General features: G+C 37.4%; 4 protein-coding genes across 5 annotated transcripts in view; 2 read left to right on the plus strand and 2 right to left on the minus strand.

Annotated features, from left to right (window-relative positions):
* nlrc3l (NLR family, CARD domain containing 3-like) overlaps positions 1–23,384 on the minus strand; it is a 480,833-nt gene that overhangs the window by 126,466 nt on the left and 330,983 nt on the right. The window lies entirely within an intron of this gene.
* LOC100329885 (uncharacterized) lies at positions 918–4,168 on the minus strand. The gene is made up of 3 exons (XM_017351273.4): positions 4,030–4,168; positions 2,086–2,143; positions 918–1,874 (listed from the first exon to the last, which is right to left on the minus strand). Exon 3 carries the CDS (start codon positions 1,863–1,865, stop codon positions 1,128–1,130), a length of 738 nt encoding a protein of 245 aa, XP_017206762.2. The 5' UTR covers positions 1,866–1,874; positions 2,086–2,143; positions 4,030–4,168; the 3' UTR covers positions 918–1,127.
* Positions 4,402–11,948, plus strand: LOC100148620 (zinc finger protein 239-like). 2 transcript variants are annotated; one of them, NM_001386267.1, is given in 3 exon segments: positions 4,402–4,464; positions 6,630–6,758; positions 10,799–11,948. In NM_001386267.1, coding segments are annotated over 3 exon segments (1,005 nt in total). In that variant the 5' UTR covers positions 4,402–4,418; the 3' UTR covers positions 11,629–11,948.
* The window catches only part of LOC141377924 (uncharacterized), a 5,625-nt gene continuing 2,672 nt past the window's right edge, over positions 20,432–23,384 (plus strand). The window contains exon 1 of the mRNA XM_073924089.1: positions 20,432–20,557. Coding sequence (XP_073780190.1) covers positions 20,449–20,557 — 109 coding nt within the window. The 5' untranslated portion in view covers positions 20,432–20,448. The remainder of the gene's footprint in view (positions 20,558–23,384) is intronic.

The following is a 23,384-nucleotide window of genomic DNA, read 5'->3' on the forward strand; positions in this document are numbered from 1 at the left end:
TTATGTGAACATCTGTAATCTAATTATTATTTATCACCTTAGCAAAACATCTTGTGTGATTTCGTAAACAACCAATAAGGGCCAGTTAATATTGACTGAAAGTTTGACAAAATATTTTAGATCTTGGGTTTTAATTGGAAAAGAACGTGCAACAATTGCATATATTATTGGGAAGTAAATGTTTTGTCCATTATTTCATTAATAAATCTAGATAAATTAATCTAAAAAGTGGGGTTGGTAAAGAGGCACATCACCTTTCTAAAAATATACATTTTATAATCACATTGCAATGAAAATATACTTATACTACTTTGAATTTGTCCATGACAGGGTTGACACAATTTGAGGTGTGTTTCCTGGTTTTCTGCTTGCAGATTATTTGTAAAAAAAAGTGCAGGAGCTTCACCAAATTCACTTCTTACAGCCTAAGGTCTAATTAATACAACAACTATGGGGTTAAATCAAAAATCTCAAACTTTGTTTTGAAAATGTGAATGTCTCAAAGTCACTTTATAGTGATAAAGACCCTTTTATTGGTGAAAACAAAGTGAAATATCAGACAATTTTCTTCCTGACTTTGTTCTTTTAGATATATTTAGTTATAAATAGCTAGTTTAAGAAAACATTTCAAAGAAAAATAAATGAAGAAAACAAATAAATGGTGGAAATTAGCTTGTAGATTTAAAGTCAGGCAGCTCAAAGGTAAAATTATGAAATTTTAGATTCATTACCAATAGTCAAACATACTCTTCTCTCATATTTTTGAAAGGAAACAGATCTCACTATAGGCATGCCAGTCTCTTTAACTCATAAAATAAAGATTTAGGCTACAGGTGTCTCAATGGCTCGAAGAGGATTTGTCCCAATTTGCACAAAAATACGTTTATAGTAAAAATAGATACAAAAAACAACATAAATGCAATTTAAATGTCTTTATTGTTTCATAGGGTATACAAAACTAGCATTGACAGCAAGTCATCAAATGTAAACAATGTCCAATACATACAAATTCATTTGAGATCAGTACACTTAGCCTGACAGATGATGAAAACCAATCACCTAGTACTAAATCTACTGAATTTAGTAATATTTGTACTAAATAATAAACATTAATGCATTTGTCATCCTCACCGTGATGACTTATGATGTTTTTTGATGTGATTGTCAAGCCTTTTACAATCTATAAATCCTCTGTCACATGGAGGACAGTAATATGGCCTCTCTCCAGTGTGAATTCGCTCATGTAACGTCAAGTTTCCAGACTGACTGAAACTTCTCTCACAATATGAGCACTTGTACGGTTTTTCTCCAGTGTGAACTCGTTGATGCTGCTTCAGACAATCAGCTCTATTAAAACTCATCCCACACTCCAAACACACATGATTTCTGTTGTCTGTGTGTGTTTTCTGGTGCCGTTTACAATGATCAAACCGTGTAAAAGTCTTTCCACAGAATGGACACGCATAAGGCTTCTCATTTGTGTGAACTCTCATGTGTAGTTTTAGAACTGATGCAGATATAAAATCGTGACCACACTGAGTACAGTGATACGACTTTTCTCCAGTGTGAATTCGCTCATGGATTTTCAAGGTTCCTGGCTGAGTGAAACTCTTCTCACAGTATGAGCACTTGTGAGGTTTTTCTCCAGTGTGAATCATGTGGTGTATCTTCAGATGGCCAGCTGTAGTAAAGCTCTTCCCACACAGCAAACACAAATGCTCTCTCTTTCTTTTACATGTTTTCTTTTCTTTACTCTTGTCCATCAGTCCTCCACCTCTTCCACACAGCTCTCTGTCTTTTATGTTTAGAGTTTTGAAGTCTTCCTCTTCCTCATTCAGTCTGGCTCTTTGCTTTTTCTTTTCCATAATTATGATCTAAAACATAGAAGCAATTCAATTAGCATTGTGAAAGTAACTAAATAATAATAAATAACAATCTTTTCTTAAAATTGAACAAGCTTCACATGATATGTTACAGGTTTCTAATCTTAGGGCTTAATTTAAAGGCTTCATATAATAAAAATCAGGATATACCAAGAGATAACTGAACAACAGAAGTACAGTACATGGATATAAATAGGCATACCGTGATTTCCTTGTCATGTAATTCCCGCAGAAGTAAAATCCAGATGTCGCTTCAGAGTCTGAACAGAAAGAGGGTTACAAAGAAAGAAAAGTAGATGTAGATGGGAAAGTTTGCTGCTATCTGGTCTCATTCCATCCGAGTCTGCAATGAACGGCTCTCTGTTTAAACTGTAGAGAGTTTTTGTGTTAAGGTTTTTTCCCTCCCCCAGTAGAGCTCTGACCAATGAGGTGTCATCTTTGGTTTGGGGTGTGACTTATTAGCATGTTAACTTTTAGTCACACTATCTCTTAAACACAAAGCGATAGCTCACTCAAAAATAAAAGATGCCATTTACTCACCCTGAGGGAGATTCATAGTGCTGGAATGCTGAAAACTGCAAGGGTTGGACTGGCCATCTGGCAATTTTGGCAAATGCCAGAAGGGCCGGACCATTTTTTAAATGTGGGCCAGTCTGCTATTAACATGTAAATAGACACATCAAGCTCATCTTATTGATGTCAAAAGGTTATAAACTACAGGACCATTGAAAAGTCAAGTGGCTTACTGCATTAGCTCTGACAAATACATTTAGTAAGAAGTTAAGTTTATTTATAAACTCATTTCGAGAGGATCACGTGCTTATGATTGCTATCGGCTGGATTCGCATTATCCAATTCTCAATGCACCAATCAGACGACTCTTAAACTACTACAAATACCCTGGGTTACAATCCACTGCTATCTTCGTTTTGAAGAATCCCCCCTTCCACCCCTACTCCTCTTCCTTCCTAGATGGGTGCTTAGCACTGTTGCCTCACAGCAAGAACGTCTCTGGTCCCAGGCTTTACCAAACCAGCAGACGTTTTTTGTGCGGAGTTTGCACTTTCTCACCGTGCTCAAGTGGGTTTCCCCCAGGTTCCCCGGTTTCCTCCCACCGTCCAAAAACATGCAACTTAAGTTAATTGACTAATCCAAATCAGCACCGTAGACATGAACCTAGTAAGTAGTTATCTCTAAAGAGCGATCACTATCTGTTCATTAGCTACAGCAGGGGAGTTCTCGAGATCTACCTGAGCTCAAACTCCCCACGCCTTGCAATAGGAGGGAGCTCCGGGCTCCAGGATCTTATGAGCTCAGAGCTCTTTCCCGGGACAGCATGCCAAACAAGCTTATAATCAATCATCAGCTAAGTGTGAACTCCTGAAATAGCGACAATTTCAAGCTAGCTATGTTTTAAAGAGCACAAATGTAAAAACCCAAAGAAAAACAAATGAAGAAAACAATTAACTTTAAGTGGCGGCAACTTACCTGTTGAATTAGTCAGACAATTAAATTAAAGGTACAACTATTAAATCTTATTCAGTTTAGAATTATTTTTTATGCAAATACTGTGGCCAGATCAGAGTAGGTAGCCTAGTACATGTTTCCTGCCAAATTTAGACACGTCAATGTAATAAGGAGGGGTTTTCACACATTGTTGTCTGCATAATTAGTAATTTGAGAAAAGATAATTTAATACCAAACAACATAAGTACAAGTAAAATGTCTTTGTTTCATACAAAATACTGGATATTTATATATTCATTAAAGCCATTATGCTCATGTTCTGCTGCATAAAATCATGTACAATCAGTTCATATTCACAGGTGAGATCTATTGATGACATAAATCAGCCTAGTTAAATCAGTTTATTTCATGTTTTCATCCCAAACATAACAGTTTGAACCATGCACAAAGGTTAAGCTGAATACTAATATCTTGAAAAATATCAAGTAAAACATCCATGTACTGTGATGATGGCAAAGAAATTAGTTAATAAACTATTATGTTTAGAATATGTTGAAAAAAATCTTAGCGTTAAATAGAAATTGGTGAAATTAACATACAGGAGGGCTAAAAATTCCGACTTTAACTGTAAACATAGGCATAACTGACTGAGTAACATTACATTAGATGGAAATATTACCGTGATATCCTCTTTGAAAATCCCGAAAACGAGAGTAAATCACAGCACACTTCACTTAAACTGGACTCTGGACAAAGAGTGTTACAAAGAAAGAAAAGTAGGAGTAAATGGGAAAGTTTCATGCTGTCTCTTACTCCATAGTAAAACAAACCTTGAGGATAGTTAACAGAGATTATTGTATTTAATGAGTACAGAGGCAGTAATGAAATCCATTATGTTATATCCAGTAATGATACTGTGGTTTTCAACGTGTTAATTCGATTTTCTAACCACTAGATAGCAGTTTTGCTCAAGGTGCTAGTTTGCTTAGTTCGTTTATATTTTTAAAACCACTAGATGGCAGTTTCTCTAAAGATGCTAGTTGGCTAAACAAAACAAACGAACGGAGCATGCGAAGAAGAGAGCAGCGCGAGGATGGAGATTTGACAAGTTCTGGTATTTATTCCTTTTAATTATGATTCTGAAAGGTTTGGGTGACATTATTCTAGAATATCCCATATTATTAGTTTGTATATTAACTGAGTTATTGATTTAAAGTGTTTGACATGTAGCCGTTTGAGATGTGCTGTTTAATGCATTTATTTATTTATATAACCTTGAACTTCTCTATGATATCTGCAATTTTATTTATCATAACGTTAATAAGGACTTTAGCAACATCAAAAATGTGATATAAATTGAGCGTTTATGTGAAAGACATTTTCTTTGGATGCTGTCAGTGATGTATTAAGCTTGATATGAAGCAGGTTGTAGGTGAGGTATACACACTACTAATAGAGCTGAATTACATTAAATAAATTGATTATATAGCGTTGTCAAAAAATATCTATAGCCCTGCTGAAAAATCCAGCCTAGGCTGGTTGGCTGGTTTTAGCTGGTCGACCAGGCTGGTTTTAGAGGGGTTTTGGCCACTTCCAGGCTGGTCTTTGCTGGTCAGGCTGGGAAATGACCAGCTAAAACCAGCTTGACCAGCCTAGCCAAGCTGGCAGTCCAGCCAAAACCAGCTATATCCAGCTTAAACCAGGCTGGTCAAGCTGGTTTTAGCTGGATTTGGCTGGTCATTTTTCAGCCTGACCAGCTAAGACCAGGCTGGAAATAGCTGGAAACCAGCCTGGAAATGGCCAAAACCCCTCCGCCTAGGCTGGTTTAAGCTGGATTTTTCAGCATTAATGTCATAGATATTTATAGTTATATTAGTTCTACATACAGTTAAAATCAGAATTATTAGCCCCCATGTATATTTTTTACCCAATTTTCGTTCAAAAGATTTTTTTTCAGTACATTTGTAAACATAATAGTTTTAATAACTCATTTCTAATAACTGATTTTGTTTATCTTTGTCATGATGACAGCACATAATATTTGACCAGATATATTTCAAGATAGCCTATTATTATTATTCAGCCTAAAAAGACATTTAAAGGTGTAACTAGGTTAACATACGATCATGGAGAACCTGGAAAAGTTTGGGAAAAACAGAAAATCCAACAGTGTTTAGGAAAAGTCGTGGAAATTACATTTACATTTAGTTATTTAGCAGACATTTTTACACTATAGGTTGTACTTGCAAAATTCTATCGTACAGCGCTGTGAAAAGGGTTAAACAATATCATTAGACGTTAAATGTAAGCGATTGCTCCACATTTACTTATTTTAAATGATCTTCTATTGGTCTCACGCAATAACCTGATGTGATTTCGCAGGTAAGAGTTCATCAAGTTTGAACTTTCCAATGCAGTGAAATGCGTAACTTGCGTGCGCTTGCGTTTCTGGTCTGCCGAATTTGCATGCCTATGAATGGAAGTCTATGAAGCGATAAGTGCAGTGTGATCGCAGCTTTAAAACAGATTTAGTTTTACCTACTATTACTAGTTTAATAAACTATTAAGGGTTACTTGCCTCCCCTATCTAGGGCCAGGGAAACATGCAACAATTTAACATAAAAGGGAAAAAATAAAAGGTATTAAACTTTTTTTTTTCCCCATTATAAAAATAATATAGGCCAATTTTGATAACAGAAAATATAACTATATATATTAAAAAAAAAAAAAAACTAAAGGGCAAGGCAGTCCCAGCACTTCAACAATAACTCCAATACACCAAAATAACAATAACACCAAATCCAATGTTCTATAAAAGAAGTACATTTATTTACAGATTAACAAATAATAAATGACCGATGGTATTGGTAGGTATAGAGGTAAAGTTGGTTTTATATTTGCACATTCAGACTTTCCCCTTAATAATATAATTTCATAAAAGTATTATAATACCAAAACCATATTAGCAGCCAATGACTATCAACGTACAACATTGTTCGCAGTCAAATAAACAGTGTTGATGTTGTTTACAAGTCATACTTGCATACTAATTCCCATCGAATATTTAAAGTAACACGGTAAACAATATAGAGACTTCTAAATGAATGAATGTGCGAATATAAAACTAACTTTACCTCTATATAGTAGGTTTCAAAAAAATACTCAGGAGGGGATAACGACAAAACAACAAACAAAAGATCTAACGGATTGAGGAAGCAACTTTATAAACTCTTTTATAAAAGAAAAAACAAAGATCTTACCTTGCTCCCTCTCTATCAGAAAAAGAAATGCAGCTGAAATCTGACAGAATGGTGGAGTTTGAGTTTATTAAAGTGGAGATTGATGACCTGACTGATCCAGAACCATCCAGAATAAATCATGAAGATGCTGAGGTTACCGAACAAACAGGTTGGTGTCCTTCATCTTAAAATGTAAAATGTTCACATGTGATAGACAAGATTGTATTTAGAGAAGAAACTTGACTTATAAAACCCAAAGCCATAATATTGGATGATTTTTCTGATCATATTTTATGTTTATGTTAATCAATGTGTTTGTATTAACCAGGCGATGACAGAAAATAACCATAGGCTCATTAAAGATGTGATAGCTCATCCTCACAGACAGATATCTGCTGTTCAGTCACTCTGTTTCATCAGTAATGTTCACATTACATTATATTCTAATATTCTGCTGCATAATATTATTTATTAAATATATATTAGATATATGTTTATTCCTTCAAAGTCCGTCCTATCTTCACGTGGCACTGCTGTGCGTTAATAATTCAGTAAGTAACCACGTTCCTTATCATTGTAGATATGCTTGATTGAGAGTCATTGTGTATTTTGCTTTAAATCGCCCCAGGAAAAATATTACATGTGTAAACCTTTCCTGCTCTGTCTCTGTTGTGTTAAGAGATATCAGGGGAGATTCACTTATTACTCCAGGGCCGAATAATGTTAGTTTCGGGGTGAACTCTTTTCGTTGCAGCTGGTAAATGAAAGAGGACAACCAAAAAATTTTTCAAAACATGGGACCCTCTAATAATTCATATTGAGACTAATGTACTCCTCCAACCATAAATTCCCAACCCCACCCACCTTTTTTTTTATTTTTTATTTTTTTAAATTTAATTTACTTATTTATTTATTTTTTTATTTTTTTATTTTTTCTGTAAATTTATTTTATTTTCATTTTTATTATTATTATTTTATTTTATTTTATATTATTATTTAATGCATTTCCTTTTCATCAAATTTTTTTTTTATTTTATTATTTTTTTATTTTTTTTATGTCAATTTGTCTTTTCTTTTTTTCAATTTATGTATGGTTCAAAAAAAAAAAGAAAAAACGAAAATACCTTTGTAATTGAATACCTTTAATGTACTGTACCTTTTGTCAAAAACACAATAAAAAAAATAAAAAAAATGAAAGAGGACACATGTAACTTGGTCCAAAATATTTATTACTTTCCGTGTGGTACAAAAATTAAGTCACCAAAAAGGGAACATCACAGAAAATGGTCTCATTGCTTAAAAACAGCTCCTCTTTTCTCTCTCCCTCTCCCTCTGTCTCACACACCCCAAACTGCAGCCAAGTCCCGTTGAAGGACACGCACATATTACAACACGTGTAAACATAACGGTTGTTTGTAATCTGATTATTTGTTATTATCAACGCGTTGCTGGTCATGTGTTGTTGATGTAAGATTGTATTCAGTTTGATCGGAATATTCATATTGATTATAACGAGCTCGCGTGAGAGCTGTCACCACACACACTGTAGCACGGGGGAGAGGCGAAAGGTGTATCCAGTTAAAGGGGTTCTTAACTAGCCGCTCATTCTGTCTTTATATTCTGCTCTGTGTTTGTCATAAAGTCAGCTCAATGCAGGTTTTGTATCAAAATCTGACTCTGATGGCAACTCTGCCTCTACAGTTGAGTAAAACTCTCAGTGGTTTATCATAAACTTTTCATCGATCATTTTCCCACAATTGACAGCATTGACTGATTGACAAGCACCTACATGTGACATGGTAAAACGCCAAATAGGATGAATCTGTGCCGCATTTTCTAAACGTACTATCTGTATTTAGCTGTTGGCTTGTACGGTGGCTCTAAACTGTCAAAACACCTCTGAAAAAGGCTTTTTCGGGCATGATATATTTGACAATGTGTACATCACTGTAACATGTTTTATTCATGATGGTTTCAGTTCTTAGCTCTTTCATTTTCATCTTATTTAAAAATGTTTAACTTGCTTGTTAATTAAATACCATTTTGTTATTTAAACTATTATTTTTATGCAACAGTCAACTTGCATGTTCATTTGCAATAAAAAAAAGGAAATAATTTTTTGCATGCTGATTTATGTGAAATGGTGAATATAGGTCTATAATCACCTTGCAATTTTGAAGTTATAGCTTTTTTGCTCTGTGTATAGGCTATTCAGTTCATAAGAGCAGTTCAATCTTTTATAAAGTTTGCTGTATAAAAATATAACAATTTAAAATATTTAAAATTATCGGCCTATACATATCGGCTATCGGCCACCAAGCCTGAATAATTATTGGTTATCGGTATCGGCCAAAAAATCCATATCCCTAATATTAGACATAATATGTTGTATAATAATATCGTCATTGTATTCATTTTTTGTAAAATCTTTATGTACGTTACATGTGGGAGCATGGGTCACGAATGAGTCCAAAGGCACAGGTACACATGAGTCTACAGCTATGAAAAAACATGGTTTGAGCAACTGATGAAGCATCGTTTTGTTATTCTATCAGCAGGAGAGTTTGTAAAAACACGTTAACGTGAGTACATGTATCTAAACAACATGTAAACATGAGTCCACAACCACAGCAAATCATATTTTGACTGATAAAGATATTAAAACAGGCCACTTCATTTGAAGTTCTGAGTAGCTCAGTTAGATAAGGTGATTGATGCGTGTGCTGAACCTACACGAGTTTGAATCCCGTTGATGACATGTAAATTATAATTATTTTTTAGATTAATTTTGGTTATATACTTGTCTGCCACACAGATATTAAAATCAATAATGCCCACAATGACTACGTTTACATGGAAATCAGTAATTGAATTAATTGGCTTAATCTAATTAAGAGAATAAAAACAAAAAAGTGTTTACATGCGCTGCTTTTTGAATGTCCTGTTCCTGTTTTACATTTTATAGCACATAATTCGATTTGCTTCACTGCACTATCCGCATTTCCTCCGGAGTTTCATGTAATTTTGGGTGTTTCAATATTAAAGGGTCACGAAACACCAAAACACATGTTTTGAGCTGTTGACAGTCGTATATGTGTCCCACACTGCTAAAAACACTATTAGGACACCTATATCTCACTAAAAAGTGTAAATTGGTTGTTTTTGCGTTATTTCGAGCAAATTCGTACTTCCAGTTTGAAACTAATTTTTGAAGCTGCGTCACGGTCATGACATAATAGCGTGTATTCCAGCGTGCAGACTGGACGTCTGTGCCAGAGTGTGTCTTATTACGTCTTACAGTGTGATGCATTAATGCACGAGTAAGGCTTGGTTCAAACCAATCAGCGCGCTCTATTGTGCAACTTCATTAATATTCATTACTGTCACAGTGTTTAGACGACAGAGACGCCACGTTGTGTTGGCAAAACAAGCGTGAAGTGTTGCTTTTATAGTTTGCTGCAGTTAAGTTTTGTTTTCATTTTCTCTCTGTGAGAGCTCAGCTGGAGTCACGTGTGGATTAACAGAGTATGCGACGCTCGACAACAATAACTTACGTGTCTAAGGAGGATTATTGTTTACCTGAGAGCTGTTCTCATCTGCAAACGCTGAGATCCGGATTCGCTTGTAGTCTCCTCTTAATAAAGACGCAGTTCTAGTTGCTGGTGATTGTCCTGTCTCTACAGATTTGGAAAGTGAGCGACCAGTGCTCTTTGTTTATTCAGTTTGTTCGTATCGAACTAAGTTAACTATTGCACCGAGTGTAAACATGTTAGCACCACAACCAAACTTTAACCTCTTGAAGGATTTTCACCGCATTTTGTGACCGGAATAACACACGCGGCTTTCTGACGCTTCCTGCCGTGTGCATCTAAGTTTCCGGGAAATGTCGAGGGTTTTTTTCTCTCATTCGCTGTGCGGTATCAAACATTGCATGAAAAATACACGCAGGAAAACCAAGACATTTTAAGGTCTGTCACACCCTGGTAACAACTTTTATAAATAGAAATTATATAAATATAAATTTATATTCCCACACACTACATACATATACTATCCTGTTGAGTGTGTAAGTGCTTAAGTACATAGTGCATAGTGTGCCATTTGGGGCGCAGCTTAAGTTTAACTAAAAAAGAAAAGAAAATCAATGGTATTTATAATTAATTACAATTACTTTCACAATGAACTGATTGATCTGATTATATATTTTAGATCACATGGAAAAGAACGAGCAAAGAGCCAGACTCAATGAGGAGGTGGAGAAAGACTTCAAAACTCAGAGCATAAAAGACAGAGAGCGGTGTGGAAAACGTGGAGGACTGATGGACAAGAGTAAACAGCAGAAGAAAACCGATAAAGAAAAAACAGATTGTGTGTGTTTGGAGTGTGGGAAGAGCTTCACTACAGCGGACAACCTGAAACGTCACCAAATGATCCACAATGGGGAAAAACCCTACAAGTGCTCATATTGTGAGAAGAGTTTCACTCAGGCAATAACAATGAGAGTACACGAGCGAATTCACACCGGAGAAAAGCCGTATCACTGTCCTCAATGTGGAGAGAGTTTCAGATATAAGACTTACCTCACTTACCATCTGCATGTTCACACCGGAGAAAAGCCGTTCACCTGTACTCAGTGTGGTCACGATTTTAAAAGAGCATCAGGTTTAAAACAACACATGCGAATTCACACACATGAGAAGGTTTATGCGTGTGCGTTCTGTGAAAATAGATTTTCACGTCCTGATGACTGTAAACGGCACCAGAAAACACACACTGACGAGAGAGATCATGTGTGTTCGGAGTGTGGGAAGAGCTTTACTAGAGCTGATCATCTGAAAAAACACCAAAGGATTCACACTGGAGAAAAACCGTACAAGTGCTCATACTGTGAGAAGAGTTTCACTCACTCCTCAAACTTGAAAACACACGAGCTAATTCACACCGGAGAGAGGCCGTATTACTGTCCTCCATGTCAGAAGGGTTTTATACGTTTAAACAGCCTTGAAAATCACATGAAAAAACATCAGAAGTCTTCATAGTGAGGAACAGTTTCATGAAAAATAATCCTGTGATGCTCCAGGGATAGACGAGTCTCGCTGACGTCAAGCTTCTCCAGCGCCTAGACTGCAGCTCTGCACAGGACGTTTGGCCAGAGAAGAAATGGTCATGCCCAACTGAGCCTGGTTTCTCTCAAGGTTTTTTAATTCTTCACTTTCGCCAGTTGGTGAAGTTTTTTTCCTCGCCGCTGTCGCCACTGGCTTGCATGGTTCGGGACCTGTAGAGCTGCGCATCGTTGGATTTGCTCTTCAGTGTTTGGACTCTCAGCATTGAATATTAAACCACGCTGAGCTGATCTAAACTTAATCTCTGAAATTATTCTTTTTTTAATAGAGAAGTTCTCAATTAACAATGCGGAGTTTGCATGTTCTCCCTGCCTTCGCGTGGGTTTCCTCCGGGTGCTCCGGTTTCCCCCACAGTGCAAAGACATGCGGTACAGGTGAATTGGGTAGGCTAAATTGTCCGTAGTGTATGAGTGTGTGTGTGTGAATGTGTGTGTGGATGTTTCCCAGAGATGGGTTGCGGCTGGAAGGGCATCCGCTGCGTAAAAAACTTGCTGGATAAGTTGGCGGTTCATTCCACTGTGGTGACCCCGGATTAATTAAGGGACTAAGCCGACAAGAAAATGAATGAATGAATGAATGAATAAATGAATGAATGAATTGACAATGAACTATATAACCTACACCTTTATTTACCTTTAAAGAACATCAGCATCAAAAAATGATATTTTCGGATAATGTTATCAGAGAACTTCCTGACCCCAGACCTCTACATGCCGTATAATACCGATTATTGTTACTATACAGATAAACTAATGTGTTTGCTGCTTTTGTACTGATTGTCTCAAGTAAAACCACTGTCCATTGAGATAATCTCCGTTTTCTTTTCTTTGATGCTTTCAAGATAATCAACCCGTTTTCTCATTGACTGCGTGATTCATTTTGAATACTTTCATTTTAATTCAGCAATTTATTTTTTAAAAGCGAATTCATTACACTAAAAAATATCTAATATACACACATATTATATCTTATTTTTTGTAGCAATGTGTTACTTTACTCGTTAGAAAAGTAATATTATTACGTAACTCGCGTTACTTGTAATGCATTACCCACAACACTGGTCTCCACAGCGGAATGAACCACCCAAATAACTAATGTTGTATAAAAAATATTATAATTTTATCTGCACTTATGTAAATTTGTATTCAGTTATTTTATAAATGCATTTACTTGGATGTGTTTTCCTCTATGGGTTGAAAACAGACCTAGAACATTTATTAGTACCTACTATTCAGAGCTGACTGCCTAAAATGCTCAAAGCAAGACATTACATTTTAGGAAAAGAGGTGTTTTAAATAACAATTGGTAGCTACCTGAATAAAGAATGAATCTAAAGAAAGATTAAATAATTTTACCTTTGAGTTGCCTGACTTTAATTCTACAGGTCAATTTCCACCACTTAATCCTGCTGAAAAATACAGCTTAAACCAGTCTAAGCTGACTGGCTGCTTTCAGCTGGTCGACCAGCCTGGTTTTAGAGGGGTTTTGGCCATTTTCAGACTGGTTTCCAGGCATTTTCAGCCTGGTCTTAGCTGGTCAGGCCGGAAAATTACCAGCTAAAACCAACTTGACCAGCTTGGTTTTGGCTGGGCTCCCAGCCTGGCTAGGCTGGTCAAGCTGGTTTTAGCTGGTCGTCTAAGCTGGTCATTTAAACATTTTTTTAGCAGTTTTCTTTCTTTATTTTTCTTTTAATTTTAACCCTGTGCTCCTTAAACTAAAAATCATAGCTTTGTTTAGCTATTTCCAACTTAATTTAACTGAAAGAGTATCCCCTCTGACACTAAATCTCAACGTGTCTGCCTAATAACAGAAAATCTCATACATTACCATAACGAATAAGGTTAAACTGTTAGCTTTGCGGCTGCCTCAGATAATCCCATTGAATTATCTACGCTAGAAACAAATATTAGGAGATATTTATGTAGTCAGGGCTCGAAATTGCGACCATTTTGGTCGCATATGCGCCCGAAAATTAATCTATGCGACCTCATAATATATATGGGAGCATTAGTGCGACTGCTGATAATGGTTGTAGTGCGACCTGTTTTGATTTTTTGTAAAAACATGCTGAATCGCTCTTCCCTGCCGCTATATTGGTTCATATTAGCTGTCATTCACTCAAGGTATTCCGCTGTCAGATGACAGGGAAGGAGCTTTTATGACCACGGGAAATGCAAACGGCTGAAGAGTAAAAACTTAAAGCACACAGGTTTGAAAACCCCACCTAAAGTTGAGGCGCAGATGAAAGCGATCATGACACGTCACGTGGTGAATAATGATCCGCCAGCTGAGATCAATCGAGTACGCGCTTCTTGGAGAAGGTGCCCGAATCTCCATGTGTTGCATTCACTGCGTGTTCAGCGCAAACGTCCGCTAAAAGTCAGAAGAAGCTCGCCTTTACTAAGTTTACACTGAAACTGCGGCTCATAACAAAGACCGGATTTGCGCCGATGGTTAGCGCAATAATCTTGCGCTGCCTACTTATTAATTGGGTCGGCTGACTCGCCTGCTTTTCCACAAACACAGAAAAATGAAGATCAGCTCAGACTGAACCTTTAAATTGACACAAACTGAAACCAAAACTTTAAAAGAGTGATAGAAGTGAGACTTTACTTTCTTTCTTTTGTCTATTCTTTTTTAAGGTGTATATTATTTTTTTATTTATTTACTTATGACTGCTTTGCAGCTTTCATCATTGAACTGAATGATTTATTATAATCTTTTGTTTGTTTTGTAGCAGTAATATTATTTATTAAATTGACATGCATATAAAAACAGCAGTACAAAATAAATATTTCTTACTGCAAGGCTTCATTTTTGTTTGATGCAAACTATACAATTATTTTTCATAAAGTAACAGACTTTTTATAGCAGATAACCTACATTCATGCACATTTAAGGCAGCATCATAATGGGAAAAAGGAATTCATTACTATTATTGTCTTTTTCATCATCATTAATATTCTATAATTATTAGACATTCATTTTGGAATTATTGCACACAAATATCAATGTCTTCGCAGCATTAGTTAGATAGTTGTTTCTGGTTTTTGTTAGTCCTATTAATGTTGTTTTAAAATACAATAAATCCCTTAAAAAACAATTTGCAGCTGTGCTCATTCATTTTTGGTGGGTGCTCCTAAATTTTTTCTGGTGCTCCTAAAAAATTTTTGGTGCTCCTAAATATTTGAAGTTGGGAGCACCGGTGCTACTGTCTTGTTCTGTGTTTAACTTTATTTGTTGCACGGGGCGTGCAGTAATTAAATAAGGAGACGGACAGTGAGTACCAACAACTTTCAGCTTTAATCCACAACGTGTTGCCGTATTACAGGTTAACCATCACTAGTAAACTCTTCTACTAGTCGTAAATTAGTGTCGCAAATATTCAGTGCTTACGTGAATATTACATCTCCCTTTTTTTCAAAAAACAAAAGAAAATGACACATTGCATCACTGAAGTGTATATCTAAATTATTAAACATTACTTTAGCATAAACATAAAGGGTGCTGGATTAAACAGAATTGCAACAGAAGGCACTTAATATAAGAACAAAGTGTCCATTTCTTTCTGACAGCCCATACCAGATTTTAGATTTCGTTCTCTCACAGGGGCAGCGATCCGCCTACACCCCAGACGAATTTCAAATTACAAATCAAGGATTTCTCTTGGTCGCACTGCTCGACCGGATCTGGTATGATATTGTATGGGCTGCACCTCTCTGACTTTTAAAGGCTGTGCTGGTATTTCAGCATGTACAGGAAACATTGGCGATGTATTGCTGTTTTGATTTTCTTCAATGTTTGCAGAACCACAAGGCTCCACAGCTTCCTCTTTTGTACAGAGAAGGTGACGTCGGTTTCTCCGATACACCTGACCATCTGAAGTGCGAACATGATAGGATCTTTCTGTGTTGGCTGGATGAACAACAACAGCAGGCTTCCAGAGGCCATGTTCCTGTATGCGAACAGGTTGTCCCATGCGAAGTTGTGACAGTTGATGCGCTGAACGATCATAATACTTTTTCTGATGCTGTTGCTGCTTTGCCCTTTTACAGCGAGCCTCTGTGACTTTGACAATTTCAGGTAGTAGCTGCTTGTTTGTGGTTGGCAGTATGGATCGCAGTCTGCGACTCATAAGGAGCTGAGCAGGTGACTTAAAGCTGTCAACAGGTGTATTCCTATACTCTAACAAACTGAGATAGGGATCTTTCCCGTCCATCATGGCTTTTGTCAACATCGATTTTGTGATCTGCACAGTCTTCTCAGCCAAACCGTTGCTCTGGGGGTAATAGGGGCTAGTGGTGGTATGTGTGAAACCCCATGTCTTTGCAAAGTCTTCGAACTCCTTGCTTCGATATTGTGGACCATTGTCGGAGACAAATTTCTCTGGGATACCATGTCTCGCGAAGATCACTTTCAGTTTGCTGATTACAGTGGCGGTCGTTGTGTTGGTGAGTTTGTCCACTTCAAAGAACCGGCTGTAGTAGTCTACTGTAATCATGTATTCTTCATGATTCCATGTGAAAAGATCTGAAGCTACGACTTGCCATGGTCTGGTTGGTATTTCATGAGAAATCATGGGCTCCTTAGTGTTTGAACGACGTTGCTCCAAGCAAGTATCGCACGTTTCGACCATGTGTTCTATTTGCTTACACATTCCTGGCCAAAATAACACATCTCGTGCTCTTTGCTTTGACTTTTCGACACCCATGTGACCAACATGAATACGTGTGAGCATTTCTTGTCTGAGTGATGTTGGTATGACTATTTTCTCACCTTTGAGAATGATTCCATTAGTCAATGAGAGTTCGTCTCGGAAGTTCCAGAAATCACTGACCTCTGCCGGGCACTTCTTCCTCTCTCCAGGCCATCCATTCAGAATCACTTGCTGCAGCCGAATGAGCTGGCTGTCTGATTCAGTCTCAGCACGGATCTGTTGCAGTTTTGTGTCAATGACTGGTAAGCTTTTATATACCATGTGAACTTGCATGTCCATTCCTTCACTGAGATTGTCGTGCTCTGTCTCTATGGATTTTCTAGAGAGGGTGTCTGCCACTGGAATCTCCTTTCCAGGTCGGTGTATGATGGTGATGTCATATTTCTGGAGCTGTAGAATCATTCTTTGGAGTCGCGGCGGAGCTGCAGCCAGAGGTTTTTTCATCACTGATTCAAGCGGCTTGTGATCAGACTCTACTATGACTTCACGGCCATAAACATACTGATGAAAACGCTTGCAGCCAAATAGGACCGCATATAGCTCCTTTTCTATTTGAGCGTAGCTCACTTCACATTCAGTCAGTGACCTTGATGCATAGCTGAGCGGCTTCCCGTCCTGAAGTAGGACTGCTCCAAGGCCATACTTTGATGCGTCCACTTGAAGGTGCAGTTTTTTCTGCGGGTCATAATATGCTAGAACTGGTCCAGGTTCTTTAGTTATGAGGTCTTTCATTTTTTTGAATGCATCATCATGCTGAGAATCCCATATGAACTCGCTGGACTGTTTAAGCAGTTGACGAAGTGGCGCATTGATGTCCGATAAACAGGGAGCAAACTTCGACAAGTAATTTATCATGCCCAGGACTGTTTCGAGCTCTGCTTTGCTCTTTGGTGGCTCCATGTTTTTGATCGCTGAGACCTTTTCGGGGTCCGGCTTGATTCCTTCAGCAGATAAGCAGTGACCAAAGTAGCGAACCTCGGTAGCACTCACAATGCTTTTCTCAGGGTTGAGTTTTACACCTTTCTCACGAGACCTTTGCAACATCGCATGCAAGTTGTCGTCATGCTCCTTTTTGGTTTGTCCGTACACCAGTATATCGTCAACGATTGCAACGACACCCCTTAAACCTTCGTACGTCTCATCAATTTTGCGTTGAAATTCATCCTGTGCGGAAATGATGCCAAATGGGAGACGTCGAAATCTGTACCTTCCAAATGGAGTGTTAAATGTCGTGAGCTTGGATGACTCCTCTGTCAGTTTGATTGCCCAGTACCCTGAACGGGCATCCAACACACTAAAGTATTTTGCACCCATTAATTTGGGTGTGATGTCTTCAATCGTCGGTAAAGGGTAGTGAGGACGTTTGATCGCTTTGTTGAGGTCACGGGGGTCTAAGCATATTCTAAGTTTGCGGGTTCGCGGTTTTTCCACAACTACGAGTGCATTTACCCAGTCAGTGGGCTCTGTTACCCTTATTATGACCCCTTGTCTCTCCATATTTTGCAGCTCTTCTTTCAGTCTGCCACATAGGGCCAGAGGTACCCTTCTTGGGGGATACACGACTGGAGTTGCGTCGGATTTCAGATGGATTGTGCATTCCCCTGGGAATAATCCAATGCCATCAAATACATCAGCATATTCCTCCATAATGCATTTGTCCTCTTTTAATGCATTTACTGAGAGCACTAGCTTTATTAAGTCCAGGTCGAGGCATGCTTTTAGACCTAACACGGGCGGTGCTTGTGTGTTGACTATGTAAAAGTTCATTAGTGTTTCTCTGTCCTTATATCTGCATGGCAGTGCACATGTCCCTTTTACTGTGAGCACTTGACCACCATATCCAGTGAGACTGTGTTTAGTCGGTGAGAGTTTGCACTGAGCTTTAATTTTATCAAATGTGTGCAGTGGAATGACATTTACCTGCGCTCCAGTGTCCAACTTGAAACTAACTTCAGTTTCCTCTACCCCTAGTAGTATGTCTGCAAATGCTTGTTCCATGTCACCTGGTTTTTGTGAGACTGAATCCACGAAAAACTCTGCAGGTGGGTCTTCTTCACAATGTGAAACCTCTCTGCTCACTGCATACATATTCTTTTTGCAAACAGAACGACATACTTTGGCGAAATGGTTACGTTTTCCACATTTGCCACACTGTTTACCTTTAGCAGGGCATTTCTCAGATGGACCGTGAGCCTGGTTGCCACAGTAACCGCAACTTCTGCCGCGCTCCGTGACGTCATTGCTGCTGCGATGTGAGGCTTTCACTTCAGCTTTCTTTGCTCTCTTCTGTGACTCTCTCTGTGCTGTGACAGCGTGCAGCACTTGATCGCGGGGATTGTATGAGCTGTTTGCGAACGTTTTGAGCTGAGCTTGTGCAACTTCGTGCGATCTGGCTATGTCCATAGCCTTGTCTAGCGTTAACTCCGAACCAACGCTCAGCAGCTTCTCTCGCACTCGAGGAGAGTGAATGCCAAACACGATGCGATCTCTGACCATTTCCTCACTGTCTGCATAAGCACAGTCTTTCACTAATAGTCTTAGCTCGGTTACAAATTGCTCAAAACTTTCATTTGCTCCTTGTATTCGCTCATGAAATTTATATCTAGCAAAGATTATGTTCGTTTTGGGCATCACATATGCTTCATACTTGTCGTAGTATGTTTGCAGTACCTTTGCTTCGTCTGCCGTCAGCGCCCAGGTGTTGAATATATCTCTTCCTTTTTCTCCTATCCATAGGAGCAAATAGCTGCACTTTTCGTCTTCTCCCCTTTTTTTCAGTGGACCTGCGAACATGAGCTCTGCATGCTGTCTGAATTTCCTCCATGCGTCGGGTAAATTAGACGATTCCCAGTTCATGTGCGGCGATGGTACTCCTGCTAAATCCATTTTTTAAATTTACTTTTCTTCTGACACCATGTCTTGTTCTGTGTTTAACTTTATTTGTTGCACGGGGCGTGCAGTAATTAAATAAGGAGACGGACAGTGAGTACCAACAACTTTCAGCTTTAATCCACAACGTGTTGCCGTATTACAGGTTAACCATCACTAGTAAACTCTTCTACTAGTCGTAAATTAGTGTCGCAAATATTCAGTGCTTACGTGAATATTACAGCTACCAAGTAAAAAAGTTAATTTCGAGCCCTGTGTAGTATAAGTGAAAACAAAAGTAGTAGTTATTTACAACTTATTTGTATATACAGCGTGCTTTTATATCCACTAGATGGCAGTCTCGCTAAAGATGCTAGTTTGCTAAACGAAACAAACAGAGCATGCGCAGAAGAGAGCAGCGAGAGCGGTGGGTTTGACTAGTTCTGATATTTATTATTTTTAAATTATAATTCTCAAACGACCATGTAGGGTTTAATGAATGACATTTTCGCTGGATGCAGAATATTTCAGCTTGTGTCGAGTTCTTGATTTAAAGTGAAATGAGGCAATTTGAGAGGAACGTAAATACATTGTTTAATTTGCGCATTTGTGTAATTAATTTAATCTGGAACATCAAAAATGGTCATATACTTACAGATGGACCACTTACCTTGATTCCTTTCTGCTATAAATCAGGTTTCAGATGAATTTTCACATTTAAAATAGGTGGCGGTTTCACTTCAGTAGTTTGTTTATAGTCAAAAGCACAAACAGAGCATGCGCAGAAGAGAAAGCGCGAAGTTTGCAATTTCAGGCTTTTGTTCTCATTAAACAACGATATAATGACAAAGAGTATATATTAAAAACATTTTCTATGTATGTTGAGATTCACTATATTTGATAACTAAAGTACATCTGAATTTAATTCATATGCTTTGTAAAATATCTCTTGGTCTATCAGTAAATACACATATTCAAGTGTAATTTCAATCCATTTATTTACCTGATTTTGTGATCTTTTCACAACACCCCTAATACTGATTGTAAAGCCTCACCCACTTCAGTTACAAACACCTCCCATTCAGCAGTGAGCTTCCTCCGCTTTTAAACCTCTGACCTGATCAGGAAATATTCACTGCTTCCTACAAGAGATGGAGACACTGGTGAAGACTGAGTCTGTTAAAGTGGAGATTGATGACTTGAGGGATCCAGAACCAACCAGAGTAAATCATGAAGACGCTGAGGTTACTGAACACACAGGTTGGTGTCCATTACTTGATCACATTTCTTAAATGTTTTAATCCACATGTAAAAACAGGAACTGATTGTATTTAGAAAAGAAACCCAAAGCCATAATATTAGACAAGAACTCTTTAATATAATCTTGTTTATGATAATCATTGTGGTTGTATAAACAGGACATTGAGAGAAATTAACCATTGGCTCTGTAAAGATTTGTTAGTTGATCCTCACACACAGATATCTGTTGCTTTTAGGGATGCACTGATTAACCGATTTCACTATTGACTGCGCTTTAATTCGTTAGGTTAATTAATCTTGAACGCTTCTCAACACCGTGTTTCTGCATGGAACAAAACTGCTGCAACTTAACAAAGTGATGTCAACTGAGTGTTAGTTTGAAGTTCCGAGCTTGTACACCGTGCACACCAGATTATCTATGGCTAAGGCGATTAACTAAGGGCCAATCACATATCACGTCTTTTGCATGCGCAGGTTCGTTAATTCCAATAGAGGCGCATGGCTTGCATATGTGGAGCGATGGACTCGTGCTTTCTAGACGGACCTACTAGTTGAAAGAATACAGCGAGCACCCTACATAAAAATAAAAAATCACAAACAATTTTGTTTTATAGTTGATCAAAAGTTTCAGCAGCCTTTGAATACATTTCTGCACTGTAAAAGATGAGATTTACATTAGATTTACATTAGACAAATACTTTTTATTTATTTATTGATTTTTAATTTTATTTATTGATTTTATTTTATTTATTTATTATTTAAATTTATGAAAAATAATAATTTAAAATGTATTTATAAATTATTTTAAATTCATTTATTTAAAAAGTTTTTATTTATATGTTTTCATTTATTTTTAATTTATTTATTTTAATTGTATTTATTTATTTTTATTTATTTACACTTAATTAATTAATTTATTTATTTTAGTTTATTAAAATTCATATTAATTGATTAATTTTTTTTAATTTATTGTCATTTATTTTATTTATTAAAAATTTATTCATTTTTTATTTATTTAAAATTTATTTATTTAAAATGTTTTATTTATTGACATTTATTTTCAGTGTAAAATTATTACTTATGTTTAAATGGCAAAACGTTTTTCACTTATTTTTAAGTCCAAAGACCATTGTTTCTTTTTATTAATATTTTGTGTCGTATGATTGGTTTCTAAGCAGCAATAAATTACACTTATAAATATATATAAGCAGTTTTCATGTGATTACTCTAAACTAGCAGTGTTTTAAAATTAAAGAATGCATAATAATCGTGATAACCGTGATTATTCCTCAGACTATACTCGCACAACCAAAATCTATAATCGTTGCATCCCTAGTTGCTTTCTTCTGTTAAATCCCTTTTAAATGACAATTTTCACATTTATATTGTGATTAATTATTTCTCTTTATGTGTCTAATTTAAAGGGTCATGAAACCCCCTCTTTCAGTTCAAGTTCAGTCTCAAGTCTTTTCATAAAATACTTCAAGATAGATATGATGGGTGTGGAGCGCTGTGAGCAGAGGGAGGAGTAGGTATGGCTGGCAGAGCTGGGGAGAAAGAGCGGAGCAAACAACTGTTGTCAGTTGGCTCACCAGCTTAAGACAATAATAAATAAAAAAATCTGACACAAAATGTGAGGAGACGCATGTTTTCATAGTTTACAAAGTTAAAAAAAAATTATGTTTTCAGTGTGGAAAGAGCTTCAGATTGACAGGAAACCTTAATCTGCACATGAGAGTTCATTCAAACACACACACACACACACGTTAAAAAAAACACCTTCCATGTAGTGTGCAACACAGCTCTAAGTGAAGTGAAATATCCAGCTAGGGCTTAAATCTGAAAGTGTGCCGTGTTTAAAACTATTGATTCATCTATAAAAGAGTCGACTCAGAGTGTTTTAAATGAATTCTCAGGACAGGGCTTGAAATTAACCTTTTTTCTTGGTATGACCGGTGCTCCTAACTTAAAAAATCTAGGCACACCAGACAAAATTTAGTCGCACCCACAAAAAATTATGATTACTACACGTTTTATATTAACAGATTTATTACATTTGAAATCAACTCTAATCAAAGTAACAAATAAACAAAAATCTGCATGCGCTCACCGGCCCTGTACGCACTGCTTGACGTGAATTAGATGAACTGAATTAACAATAATAACTGTGCTGTTTTCTTGTTTGATATTGCACAGAGGATATTGACATATAACTTATTCTGTACACACGTCATCTCAGGCACGTGCACACATAGGGCTCAACCTGTGCAGTGCACATGCCCTTTTCAGTCTTGGATTGAAAGTGCCCTTCCAAAATGATCAAAAGTGCCCCCGCGACGCGGCACACCCTCGGTCCCGCCATTCAGTAGGCGCGCGACAACACCGCTCTGAGTACGCGCGCGACTACACAGCTGATCAGTACGCGCGCAACAACCCCCCCCCCCCGCTATTCAAAAAAATGTATCCTGCACATGCCCTTTGGACGGTCTTTGCACGGGCCTGCGTCATCTTAATAGCAGTAACAGTCTTTTCATGAGCTGCAATATTAGCTTTCATGCTCTTTCGCGATGGGGAACGCGGTATCAGTCGCACGACTGACAGCATCGTGACGATTAAATGAAGGAATAAATAACGTTAGAACATCTCGTACTTAAAATGTGTAGATTCAGTGGCAAACACTGTTACCTGAAAACTTCATCCCACCGGCTTTACAGTGAATGCTTTAGTCATTTTCATAGCGAACTTTAAAGACTGGAAGTCTTTTATCCACTCTTCGAAAAGTGTAATTGCTGGATTGACATTCAGCACATGATCACTGATCAGATGT

Source organism: Danio rerio, chromosome 15 (genome assembly GCF_049306965.1).
Source record: "Danio rerio strain Tuebingen ecotype United States chromosome 15, GRCz12tu, whole genome shotgun sequence".
Classification (NCBI taxonomy): Eukaryota; Metazoa; Chordata; class Actinopteri; order Cypriniformes; family Danionidae; genus Danio; species Danio rerio.

Coding starts and splice junctions, on each gene's coding strand:
- LOC100329885 (XM_017351273.4), bottom strand. CDS start 1,865: ATGGAAAAGAAAAAGCAAAGAGCCAGACTGAATGAGGAAGAGGAAGAC.